The sequence below is a fragment of the Pongo pygmaeus genome, chromosome 11, assembly GCF_028885625.2.
Source record: "Pongo pygmaeus isolate AG05252 chromosome 11, NHGRI_mPonPyg2-v2.0_pri, whole genome shotgun sequence".
NCBI lineage: Eukaryota > Metazoa > Chordata > Mammalia > Primates > Hominidae > Pongo > Pongo pygmaeus.
In genome coordinates this window covers 134,521,697-134,535,343 of record NC_072384.2, presented here as the reverse complement: position 1 = coordinate 134,535,343, position 13,647 = coordinate 134,521,697, and the positions used below count along the sequence as shown (strand labels likewise).

General features: G+C 41.5%; 1 protein-coding gene across 1 annotated transcript in view; it reads right to left on the bottom strand.

The window, feature by feature from the left end:
- Window positions 1–13,647, bottom strand: part of TRPM8 (transient receptor potential cation channel subfamily M member 8) — a 91,970-nt gene that overhangs the window by 64,464 nt on the left and 13,859 nt on the right. Inside the window, exons 5-9 of the mRNA XM_054478856.2 lie at window positions 11,547–11,719; window positions 8,253–8,427; window positions 7,128–7,195; window positions 4,128–4,325; window positions 270–372 (exon numbers count right to left, since the gene is read on the bottom strand). Coding sequence (XP_054334831.1) covers window positions 270–372; window positions 4,128–4,325; window positions 7,128–7,195; window positions 8,253–8,427; window positions 11,547–11,719 — 717 coding nt within the window. The remainder of the gene's footprint in view (window positions 1–269; window positions 373–4,127; window positions 4,326–7,127; window positions 7,196–8,252; window positions 8,428–11,546; window positions 11,720–13,647) is intronic.

The following is a 13,647-nucleotide window of genomic DNA, read 5'->3' as shown; positions in this document are numbered from 1 at the left end:
CTGTTAGAAATAGCTCTTTGGAGACTACTGTGATTGTGTTTGACCAGTATTTTAATGACATAAAAATTATTATTCTATCAAATACATACAACCAAGGAGATTCACCTCACCAGGACAAGCATAGTTATTCTAGCTTCCAATCTAGGATCATCAAAATTAAGTACAAGCTTGCCTTTCAATAAAGCTGTTTTATAAAAGAAATGTAAGTCATGAAAAGCCACAGAAGGCAACACAAAGCTGACACTTCAAAAGGAGCTATTTTTACTCACCTTTGTATAGAGCGTAGGAGATGGCATTGCTCACAATTTCATCCCCAGCTTCTTCCATTTTAATAACTGTTAATAGGTGAGAACATTCGAGAATTTCTTTGAGCTGGCGAAATTAAAGAACAAAGTGTCAGCCAACAGATTTTAGGCATGAGGAGCATAAACTTCTTTCTTTTTGTGAGAGATCTTTTTAAAAAGACCACCTGTAGTGGAGTTCCGGATCAGCTTCTCATTTCCGAATTGTAATGAGTCCTTGACTACAGTGAGAATAAAGTATTGGTTATACACATATCAAAAAGCCCCTATCAAAAATCTGAGAGCCTCATTTGACTGGAGATGTGTGCGTCTATGTGCATGTGTGTGTGTGTGTGTCACAAAGCTTGGCACATGGCAGATGCTCAGTTATTAAATGACCAAGTAAATAAAGAAGGGACAATAGAAGACCGTAGACACCATCCAAGTGTGCCCATAAAGATTTAAACAATAGGAAATGAAAGCTCCAATGCAAACAAGAAAGAAGGCTTGGAAACTGGAGAAATAGATTAAGAATTTTCTATATTGTCCTTTGTTATTTTTCTGTAATGTTTAATTTTAAGACGTTTTAAAAAGTAAAAAACCCTGTAATTCCAAGGTTACAAGCATTGGCGAGCCCAGCAGGAGCTTGGTGAGAAGGGCCCCTTCTAGCCAAGGGAACAAGTCTGGTTTCCATTAGACTGAGTTTGAGGCAATGGTGGGTTTCCCTGGCAACGTTTGGAAATAAGGATCTGGAACTGCAGAGGCTCCGCTGGGTGGGAGACAAAGTCTCAGGGTCTGGCTGTTTGAAGGTGGCAAGAAGAGCCCTTGGATTTGGAAATTAGAAGGCGAGCTTTTGAGGCTGCAGCTGCCTGGGAAAGGTGGTGATGGAGGTCTTAGTTCAAAGCACCCAGGTAGGTGATGAGGAAATGAATGAAAACTGCAGGAAAAGACAAACCATGGAGATTTTGAAGGAGAGGGTGTGAGGGAATGATAGCATGAAGGAAAGGCCCTCTTCATCTGTCTGCAGCCTTTGTTCAGACTGAAGAATAGGGGTCCAGCTAGGCCTGACAGGCGGGGAGGAGGGGTGAAGTTCCCAAAATTCTACGGCACAAGTGGAGGTGGGCAGTACCAAGGGGTTATTTTTATTTTCCTTTGAAATAAAAAGGAAGAAGAAGAAAATGAATATGGATACTAAGTAAACCGATGGGCCCCAGAGACGGCCACAGGGGCCTCCTAGCTGGGACTCTATCCTGCATACTCCTGCCTCCTCCATCCTCTGCCCCACTGCTGCCAGAGTGAGCTCTCCTGAACACAACTCCCATCTCATTTTTTCCCTGCTTGAAACGTTTTAATGATATCCCATTACACTTGAACAAGACCAAACAGGGCTCAGGGAGCCTCCTGGGCTGGGCCCTCACAAGTTCTTGAGCTCCCACTCACCATTTCCACCCTTACGGCCGTCTTTCACTCCTCAGGCATGCCTCCCACTCAGGACCTTTGCACATGCTGTTCCCACCACCACCACAACCCCAGCCCCCACCTCGTTAACTCTCTCCATCCTTCAGATCTTGGCTCCCACGTCACTTCCTCTGGAAAGCCTTCCAGAAAGCCCCACACCAGGCCAGGCTCCCTCAGCACCTGCCTTTTTTGTATCCATGTTACCTTTCTTCCAAACACCCATTTCAGCTTGCAATTACACAACGCACTGTACTGTCATCATTCAACACAAACCTTTTTTCAAATTCTGTTTTGTCTATGAGGACACAGACTGTATCTGTTGTGTATGCAATTCTTTCTGAAGTGCCTATTTCAGAACCTGGCATGCAGTATGTGCTCAACAAATATCTACTGAATAAATTAATAAATGAGAGTCAAAGATGAATAAACAATGAATGATATCTAGATTGGTTGATAGACTGGAAGACTATGGAGGGTCAAGTTCATGAGAAGTTGAGGAATAGGCATGGGGGAATAACCATGACAGCTTTTAGGAGAGGAAGGTGTGAGCCCAGTGGGAGAGGTATAACGCATCGCTTAGAGTGGTCAAGAAACTGGGAGTCCAGGTTTTGGGGCTGCTTGTCCACATAGTCAATGAGGTCACCCAGGACTGCCCTGGAAGGTTGCCTAATTAATATTTGCATGAATGTATACATTCATTAATTAACAATCCCACTCTTGAGCTTGGTCTTTTGGGAAATCTGTACCAACTGCAAAACCCTGTATGAGTGCCTAATTAAAATTCCAGACTAATTTTTATTATTGATGTATGTCTTCTGATTGACGTGATTGTAATTATAATATATCATTAGCATATTCAGTATGAATACGAATTAGCTATGAATTGCAGAAAGGATATTATAATCAAAGAAGGTAGAATGTGCCTTTTAGCCTATTTCAGATGAGTTGCCTGTGACAGTTTTCATGAAGCAGAAATCAAAATCCCTTATAAAGGGTGTGGTAGCCCTTCAGATGGCTTCTATTCGTTGGACATGGCCTGCTCAAGACCTGGCAAGCCAACTTGTACAAGGAGTAAGAGGAAAGTCACTGAAGTGGACCTGGGGCCGTCTTTGGTGGATAAATTAAGAGTCATCCGTTTTTTCCTCTATGGGGATCCCTGAACTGACCACTGAATTTATTCCATCCATCACAGGAAATGATGTCGAGAGTGGTAATCAACATGCAATCAATATGCAATGTCTTACTTTGATATGTATACGTTGGAAATGGCCTGCTTATATGCTTTTTTTGATTGTTTGTTTTTGTTTTTTCCTGAGATGGGATCTCACTATGTCACCCATACTAGAGTGCAATGGCCCCATCGCAGATCACTGCAGCCTCAAACTCCCTGGCTCAAGTGATTCTCTCACCTCAACCTACTAAGTAGCTGGTACTAGTACTACAGTCGTATGTCAGCATGCCTGGGCAATTTTTGTTTGTTTGTTTGTTTGTTTGTAGGGATGGGGGGTCTCACTACGTTGCCCAGGCAGGTCTTGAACTCCTGGCCTCAAGCGATCTTCCCGCCTTGGCCTCCCAAAGGGTTGGGATTACAGACATGAGTCACTGCACCCAGCCCTGTTTATATGTTCAGAACTGACTCAAAGTAGTTAGGTATGAATGTTTAGAGAATCAAAAATGTATAAGAACTTTGGAAAGGGAGTGCTGCTTTTCCCAACCAACAGAATTCCATGGGGAGGAGCCTTATCAGAATTAGCCACCTAGTCAATCTCCACTCTTTCACTTAGCCCTACTCAGGGTTGGGGAGCAATACTGGCCTTGCCCAGCCAGCCCTCTCCTTCTTCTCTCATTGGGCTTTGCTCCTTGCAAAGCACTAGTGCCCAGGTCCGCAGCTGCCATGTCTAGCCCAGCAGGGAGGTCAGCAGGTGTCCGGGGCTGCCTGTGTCAGGGTGGGCTCATCTGTCTTATTCTGAGACTTAGCATATGCAGGTCCAGTGTTCTGCACCTCAAGCCACCTCTTTCAGCTTTGCCTTCACCATCAGTAAGGCTGATATGTTTATCTCTTTTTGCCAGATTCTTGTGTCTATCTCTCTCCTGGACTTGAATAAGATATTACAACGTCCCAGTAAGAACATTCATATAAAACCATCAGTTTTCCCTTTTTTAGTAAACTCTAAAAAATGCAATATCTCAAGTAGAAATATCATACACTTGGTGAATCACATATCTTACTGAACTTCAGTTTCCAGCAAGACACTTGCTGAGCCTCAAAGGCATGGAGAAAATACCGAACACGTGCAGCTGCTGGTGGAGTTGGGCGTTTAAGGCATTCTCCCTTCTCACAAACTTGTCTTATTTTCTCAGCCCTCAGACATGGTCCCGACAACTTACCCATTTGATCCAACTCTCAGTCTCCTCCTCAGGCAGCCGGGACACCGTGCGGGGTAAAAAGCACACCAGCTTCTCCTTGACGGCAGAAGATGTCAAGGCATCCTCCACCTCCACCAGGCTGGCGATCACATCAGCGATCTGGCCTGAGCCTTCCACCACTACACAAGGAATTTTATTTTTGATGGAGGTATTGATGGCCTGGAGGAAGAAGACAGAGTCAGGTAGATCAAAGAGACCTTGGTCCACAGAATCCAGCTCTGGACTAAAGTTCTGAGCCAAGCCGGAGAAAACACGTGGACACATCCCTACACGTTTTCATTTGGGGCTTTTGTTTTAAATCAGAAGCAAATCAAATGTTGGCAATTGCTTTATGAATGAGAAATGTAATCTGCTTTATGAAATCTTGTGCCCACAACAAATTCCATAATAAGAACACATATGACTAGATTAAGTTTTCTATAGATAAGTGTTTTAAAATATCCCTGTACACAAAATCTATCATTCCAAGTATCGACATAATAGATTTGAGTGACACGTATTAAGACTGTATTCAGTATTATTGTTGATAGCATATCTGAAACAGGTTAGTAGTAACCAATACTCATACTTTTAAGGTATGAAAATAAGTTAAAAACAGCAGCCACAGGTTTTATGTGATGTTTACTCACATATTTCCCTCCTCAAATAATTTCCCCTGCCCCTGTTATTAAAAAAGAATAAAAATATATTTTCTTCCTGGATAAACACTAGCACACGTTTATGACCTTTACAATAACTGCAGAGGACAGCAGAGGGGGATCATATTTTAAGGATTTTAATCACTGGACAGCAAGATATAGTGATCTACCTGGAGGTACAAAAGAAATTGAAAAGCACTTGTTTTTAGGGCTGAGTGCTTTCCTTAGAGAAGACATCACCCAGGAAGCCAGATGTGTGGTGCCATGATTGAGCCCACAGAGGGTGAGAGTCACAGAGCAGGCCGGGATCCCTCTGTGTGCCTCAAGTGTCTGCACCACAGGTGGTCTTGGGTGTGCCGATGGGGAGTTCAACCAGGAAGGGATGCAGAGGCACCAGCTGGGTATTTTCTTTTCTTTTTCTTTCTTTTTTTTTTTTTTTTTTTTTTTGAGACAAAGTCTTGCTCTGTCTCCCAGGCTGGAGTGCAATGGTGCAATCTCGGCTCACTGCAACCTCCGGCTTCTGGGTTCAAGCGATTCTCCTGCCTCAGCCTCCTGAATAGTTGAGATTACAGGCACCTGCCACTGCGCCCAGCTAATTTTTGTATTTTTTAGTAGAGACGGGGTTTTGCCATGTTGGCCAGGCTGGTCTCGAACTCCTGACCTCAGATGATCCACCCTCCTTGGCCTCCCAAAATGCAGGGATTACAGGCGTGAGCCACCGCGCCCGGCCCTGGCTAGGTATTTTCCCCTAGTTCACCTCACCTCTCCTACCCCCGCTACTGTAGGTTGTTAATTGGCTGAGCAGACAGCAGTGGAAAATGCCATAGAAATGCAGTTCCCTAGACCAGCAGCAGCTCTCCAGTCTCCCCCTACACCCTAGGCCAAGAAATCTTCATTCCAAATCTAATATTTGATCTGGTAAGATAATAAATGTACCATATTTCAGTGACTTTTTCTCCACCCCTCTTCCTCTTTGATGTGGCTGCTTTTGCAGATTTGAGCCATTTATGCTGGAGGTTGCAATTTTTTGAATTTTTGGCGATCACCTTGGTGATGACCTTGAGCAGTAGGATATAAATAACTCCCACATGCTTAGCGTTCCAATAATGGAACACTAGGCATAAAAAGGTTTTAATACGCTGACAATCACACATGAAAAAAATCTCTATTTTAATGTTTCCCTGAAGATTTTTATTTAACCATGATCTCAATTGTAAATCTCATAGTGGGCACTCAATAAATATCTGTTGAATGGATGAAGAAAACAACCATTGTTACATAAAGGAATAATGAGAAGTACTAGATGATGATTCCAGATAACTTTGCCGGCACTTACTTTCAGCTCCAAGTATCTTTAATCTATTCCCTGTCTTAGAAGTAAAATAGGATGGGTAAAAGGAGGAATATGCAAATCATTGCGGAAATTCACGAAAAAGATGAGTTAAAAATGACTTTCTTTTGCTATTCCTAGACAAACGAGCTCTTGAAAATTGTTTACAATACTTACTAAAATGCAGTCACACTAACTTTTTTTAAACTACCCATGGGGTACTATGCTTATTACCTGGGTGATAAAATAATTTGCATGCAAAACCCCTGTGACATACAATTTACCTATACATAAAACCTACACATGTACCCCTGAACCTAAAAGTTAAAAACAAATAAATAAATAAAATGTTTTGATTCAAGTGGATTATCAAACAAAAACAAACAAACAAAAAAGTCAAACAGAAGCCTGGCTGCAGGCAAGATGAACTCAGTAATGAGTCCATACAGATTGGCTAGGAAGTCAAATTCTTGCTCAGTTGCTCAATGTTGCAGGTGCACAACCATTCAAGAAGTTTCCATGATCTCAGAATCACTTAGGATTTGGAATTCCATCATGCAACATACCTGCATCCCCAGGTGGCATATAAATGGGCCTTAGGTGGTCTGGAAACATCTGATTTGGGGGCAATCTGTGTGTGTACGATCACAGCTCATCTCAATGCAGATGGGGTGGCCATAGCTTTCTAATATATATGCTGGTTACAATCTTTAAGTCTCCCGAGTTAATGTCAACTCTTCTCTTTGGCAGGTTGACTGTCAAGGCCAATACTAAGTACACAGGTTATTCATATCACTGAAATTCTCCTCCCAAATCTTCTTGACTGAGGAACAGCCGGAGTCTGTTAGGGGAACAGTATGTGGAGGGAAAACACTACCTACGTGCTGCAGTGAAATCAATTAGGTTAGATGAGATGAGCCCAAATCCCTGAAAATACAAATTTGTTGGATAGGCTTATTAGCCAGCCTTCTAGAAAACTAAATCAGGACTCACTTTCAAAGTCTCTTTTCCACCTCCTTGGGCAAAACACACAATGGGGATCTTGCCACCATAGTTGGAATCTGTAAAATATAAAAAGTAAAGCGTATTTTGAGCTCATTGGAAATACTCACCTACCTCTGTGAAAAGTTGGACCAAGAGCTTCTGCCCTGTGAGCCTAGGGTGTGGAGAGAGAGCTTCACATCTCACGGACTTGAACATTATCTACTCATTAAAGACGGATGAGTCTTTTTGCCCCACACTAGTAATAGCATGACATGGGTCATGTTGCAATTTGTCATTGATATTTAAAATACATATTTAAATACTTAAAGCCTATGCATGATTTACCATTGCACCTATAAATTAAACTAGGTTTAAGTTTATCCTTATAATAATGATGCTCTCCTATAATCCTGTGCTTGCTTGAGTGAGAGCTTTGCATAACTAGTGGTCTTTCTACAGAGTTTATTGCATATATATTTTCTTCTTTCATGTATGTCCAATTGTGAAAGGAAAATAATTGAGAACATTTCCAACAAGTTCCTGTCATTATGTCTATCACTAAATCACAAGGTAATCTTGTTCCACAGCAGGACACATCTTAATACCCTGTCCACAGGAAGAGAGAGAGTACGTGGCACTTAACCATGGCAAATAATGGCTTTCACTCAACTGTTGCATTCTTGTCTTGAGACCACTGTTTTCTGTTACTCAGAAGTAGCCAAGATTCAAAAAAGTAAACCATACCATTGTTAAACTAGCAGGTTGGTTTTATCTTTTCTATTCTAGCTAATTGCGTTGTTTCATAAACTCATATTTGTCATCGTAGATCGTATTTGTTCTTAAATGGTATCTACCAGAAGAAGACAGCCAGCTTTCGATATTGACAAACCACAATGGAAGATGGCCGTATTTATCATTGCCTTTAGCATGTTGAAGGGTACATACCACAATGACCCTGGCAGAAGCATTCCTGATGTGTTAAAAAAATAAGAGAAATAACCGTTCTTTGGCAATAAAAATACCTGATCAGGTGTGTTTCTCACGCATTACTCAATAGTTGGTAGCGATTGTTGTTGATGCTGTGGCTGCTGTGGTTATTGTAGACTTCAAGTGTCCTACTTCCTAACCACTGACCTTGAATAGTGCGCTCAGAGATGTACTTCTCTAGCTGATTCCGGAGCTTTGCTTCGACGGTGGGATGTCCATGACAGCCATTGTCCACGAGCAGCAAATGTGTGTGGTTGTTGTCCAGGATATACAGAGGATCTCTCGTGAAGTCATCCATAAGGTACTGGGCTAAAAAATAGCCCTGAAAAGTACAGGGAAACTTGTCTTTGAGATTGTATTATCAGTCAAGATACATGATGATATTTTTACATATTCATATGAAAGCTAATACTTTGGGTTCAATTACATTATGCCTCCTCCCACATTCCTAAATCCAGAGGGGTCTTAGCGATCTTGTAGTACAGACTTCCTTTTAAATATGAGGAAATGGAAGTTCAAAATGGTTGTGCCATGTTCTCATTTTCTCATAAATGGCCAGTGACAGTGTAAGGATCAGATTCCCAGTCCCATTCTTGGTTCATTGCCCTGTGCTCTTTTGCATAAATTCAACGAAATTGAAATTCAGCATTCAGGAAACTGTGTATGTGCAAACGTGTGTGTGTGTGTGTGTATTTGTGTGTGTCTGGATATAGGTAGAAGCAGACATTGAAATGCACACATACATAGCTGTCTGGAATCTATCATATGCTGTGACCCATGCCAGGATCTAGGGATTAGAAAATGAATGAAACAGTCTTTGCACTTAAGAAACGCATAGCAACAGGACCACAAAAAGAAGTAATTAAATGGATACTTTGTTCCCAAAATACCAGAGAATAAAAAGCTGCTTCAGGAACATAAAGAAAGGAATCCTTACCAAAAAGTTTCCTCACTCTCAAGCTCCATTCAAAGGCATTTAGATTTTAAAGTATCAGGGTTGCATTAAAAGGTGTTTCAATCTTAACTCCAAAAATAGAATTTAATAAGTTTGAACAATAATATCACCACCAAAACTCAAGGAGAACAGAAGGAAAAAATAGTATTCAGAAAGAATTCAGAGTTTTGCTGGTGATATTATTTTTTAAATTTATTAATTTGAATACTATAGTGGTTAAAAGATTGTGCACCATGAACCTGCCACTAACTAGATATGTGCATTAAGAAAGTTTCTTACTTTCTGTATGCCTCACTTTTCTCATTTATAATGAGGGGGGAATAGTAGTACTTACGTCATAGTTCTGTTATGAAGATCAAATGAGTTAATATATGTAATACACTTAGAATAGAACCTAGTACATAGTAAGTGCTATTATATAAATGTTAGGTTTTGTTATTATGATTAATGAATGATTTATTAATTGTATTTTTACTAATAAAGGTATATGGCTATGCATTTCACTTTGAGTGCAGCTTTGGCCATACTGACATATTGACATATATTCTTAATATGTAATGTTTTTATTTGCATTGCTTTCTAAGTTATCTGAGATTATATTTTTGAAAGATCATTCTAGATCCAACATTTGTTTACCAGATGGTTGGGTGGTTGGTTGTTTCTTAATTTCCAAATGATTGGCACATTCTTTAATCTTTACATATTCATTTCAAGTTTTACTTGTTGCCAGGAAATGGGCTCTATAAACAGCCTCTAGGGAGATTTTGAAGTCTTTTCTCATTCCCATTCAGAGGTAAAAATACCTACATTTTCAAGGTTTTTCATGAGTCTGTGAATTAACACATGCACTGCATATACCATGGGGATAATTATACAACACTACGTTGACTCCTATGCCCATTACAAATATTGCTAATAGATAATGGTATTCTTTCCCATTTAGTCTGCCATTGTCCTCAAAAGCCTGCTTTAGGCCCCTCTCATCCCTGAAGTTGGCATTTGATGTGAAATCATTTTGCCATCTCCTGTTGGGTATCTAGTAATAATAATAGAAGCTACCATTCACTCTGCACAATTAGATAAATCAGTCCCATAACAATACAGGTTATTATTATAAAAGCTTGAAGAAGGGAACTGGCTCCAGACTATGCAGCTAGAAAAGGAATGGTTACTCCAACCCCAACTTCTCTGTCTTCAAAACGCCTCCTCCTCTCCCTCTACCATGCTTCCTCCTTGAAGATGCACACACACAAAAAAACACCTCCCACTCTCCCCTGCTCCTTATATATCTCAAAAATGGTAACCAAGACACAAAAATAAAATAATTCTAAAAGAAGAATCACAGCAATTCCAAAAATCCTTAACATTTGCTGCTTCTAAGGAGCCCAGACGGGAGAAGGTATAGCTTAAATGTGGATTTCTGAACATTTGGTCCAAAGCTTCTGGGCAGAGAACACCTGTTGCTCAAGAAGTTCCCCAACTACTAGAACTGTTGTTTTCAAAATTCTACACTTGATACAAAACCCCATATGTCTACCTTGTATTTTTAGCATGAAATGCTCATTACTCTCTACATATGTTCACGGGAAACATTTGCAGGGGGCGGGGGGTGGTTGTCTCACAGCCTTCTGAATGCCCAATTAACCAAGGACAATATCCATTGATTTGAATTCCTGTGAGTGTAGCCAAGCAATCAAGATATTGCAGTTCTCATTGTTCAATTCCCACCTATGAGTGAGAACATGTGGTGTTTGGTTTTTTGTCCTTGCAATAGTTTGCTGAGAATGATGGTTTCCAGCTTCATCCATGTCCCTGCAAAGGACATGAACTCATCATTTTTTATGGCTGCATAGTATTCCATGGTGTATATGTGCCACATTTTCTTAATCCAGCCTATCACTGTTGGACATTTTGGTTGGTTCCCAGGAAGGGGAACATCACACACTGGGGCCTGCTGGAGGGTGCGGGGACTGGGGAGGGATAGCATTAGGAGATATACCTAATGTTAAATGACGAGTTAATGGGTGCAGCACACCAACATGGCACATGTATACATATGAAACAAACCTGCACATTATGCACAAGTACCCTAAAACTTAAAGTATAATAATTAAAAAAAAGAAAAACATAGCCATCCTAGTGGGTGTAAAAAAAAAAAAAAAAAAAAAAAAGATACTGTAGTTGGCCTTGAGCCCTCCTGAGATGGATGTAAGCCATGGTTATAAAGAATAAAGAACCTGACTGTGATATGAGATTGCTGAGAACACATTTTAATGAACAAAACATTCATTGTTAACTCTTTCCTAGCAGTTAATTAGGTACGTCATCCTTGTTTTCAATTTGTTTAAGGTCCCAAAGGCACTCCTTGAAAGGCAAACTTCCCCATGATCTGGCTCCATCACAGAGCCCCAGGGTTCAGGCCACAGGCCCATGCCATGGTCTTTCTTCCATGTGACCTAGCAGACCTCCTCCTGTCCCACCCGTACCTCAGCATCGCAATTCCTGATGAGGGTGTCCCGGTTGGAGACCATGCCCCAAGCTGCTATGCCAATGGCCACAATATTCTCCTCTGAACTCCTGCTGATGGTGTTATCTCTCACCACCTCTCCAATGTACTTCATCAGGCCATAATGGGTGCCTCCCGTGAGAATCCAAGCACCTGTCAACAAATAGGAAGACTAAATGGTCAACTGGCACTGGGCAAAGTTTCCATTCTGGGCTCACAGACCCCTAAAATAAAGGCCCCATCCCTGTAGGCATCAGGACACAGCACTGGCAGCTATGCCGTATGGCAAGGAAGGAGAGGGGACCTCAGACAGTGCTCCTGAGAGGTGTTCACTTAAAAATACAGATTCTTGGCCAGGCGCAGTGGCTCACGCCTGTAATCCCAGCACTTTGGGAGGCCAAGGCGAGTGGATCACGAGGTTAGGAGTTCATGACCACCCTGGCCAAGAAGGTGAAACCCCATCTCTACTAAAAATACAAAAATTAGCCAGGCATGGTGGTGGGCGCCTGTAATCCCAGCTACTTGGGAGGCTGAGGCAGGAGAATTTCTTGAACCCAGGAGGCAGAGGTTGCAGTGAGCCGAGATCATGCCACTGCACTCCAGCCTGGGTGACAGAGTGAGACTCCATCTCAAAAAAATAAAAATAAAAAACAGATTCTTGACCCTATTCCAGATCTACCTCATTAGGCTCTCTGGGAGGTGGGTCCAGGGAATCTGTCTGTATCTTTAACCAGCCTCCTTGTCCATAGAGGACTCTTATGGACAGTGAATGTCTAACCAGAGCCTCTAAGCAAGTTAGGCAATGCCACCATGGTAAGTCGGGCACTCTGCTCCTGGACCCCCATATTGGTTGGATTTGAGTGAATCTTCCTTGGATGGCCTTTGTGTCAATAACTTTACTTTGCTTTATAAAACACAGTTTTGTACTCTGGCCTTTTTACGGTTTAGATCTGATTATCTTCTCAGTGCTAAGGGTTATACAGGGTTTTATTGTGGGGGGGAGGGGGACAAAGGAGAATAAATACAATACCTACAAAAATATTTTTTAGCATAAAACTAGAATCTACAGTTGGAAATGACCCTAGTATAATATGCTGCCCATATAGGAATCTACCCTCAGAGTGGTCACTGGCCTCTGTGGATTAGCTCTTGTAAGAGAAGCGTCAGGAGTTGAGAGGCAGCCCCCTCCTCCAATCGTTAGAAAGCCCCTTTGCTGACTATCTCCATTCTCTAATTTTACTACGGTCTCAGCAATGAGGAACAATTTTAGTCATCGCCACATCAAAGTCATTCCAATATTTTCAGGTAAGTATGATGTGATCCTTAGAAGTTTTACACGTACTTCTTTTAACCAGCTCTCACGGGGCATAAATCCAGCCTCTCAGCACCCAGTCTCCTTCCTCTAGACAGATTTTGAAACAAGAGCTAACCTAATTAAGCCTGCCAAACTTCACCTGCCTTGCTTGCTTTTAATTGCTTTCTTCTAGTTGATTTTAAAATCCGTATAGCTAAAAGTCATGTAGCCAAACAGTATGTAACTAAATCACCAGTAGTTTCCTTATAGATAACATCTCTGACATATACATCACTATGATAATAGTTGCTTAAAGTTGTTTTTCAGGAATTAGGGAGCTGCTCTGATCCAGTTCAAAACAGCTGAGACCATTGACTCTTCAACTGGGCGTGCACAAATGCCCAAGAGATGACCTTTTGATGTCAGAGGGCCAAAACTCCTCCCTCAGATCATGCTAACACTGCCATTTTCTGAACAGGTGTCCTATGAAAAGCCATGAACCCTGACTACACCTGCACAAACCACCAATTACCTCATTCCTTCTCCACTGCCTATCACCTTTCCCCACACCATAGAACACCTGCCTCTTTACTCCTTAAATATCCCTAATCCTTATCTTTAAGGAAGATTTGACAACCGTTCTCCCATTTTCTCACTGGGCAACCCTGTGAATAAATCTTTTCTCTTTTGCAAAACCCATGCTTACAGTGATGGACTTACTGCATGCACATACAGCGGGTATGGCATCATATCTACTTCAGCCATTAACGTTCCCTTTTAAAATGAG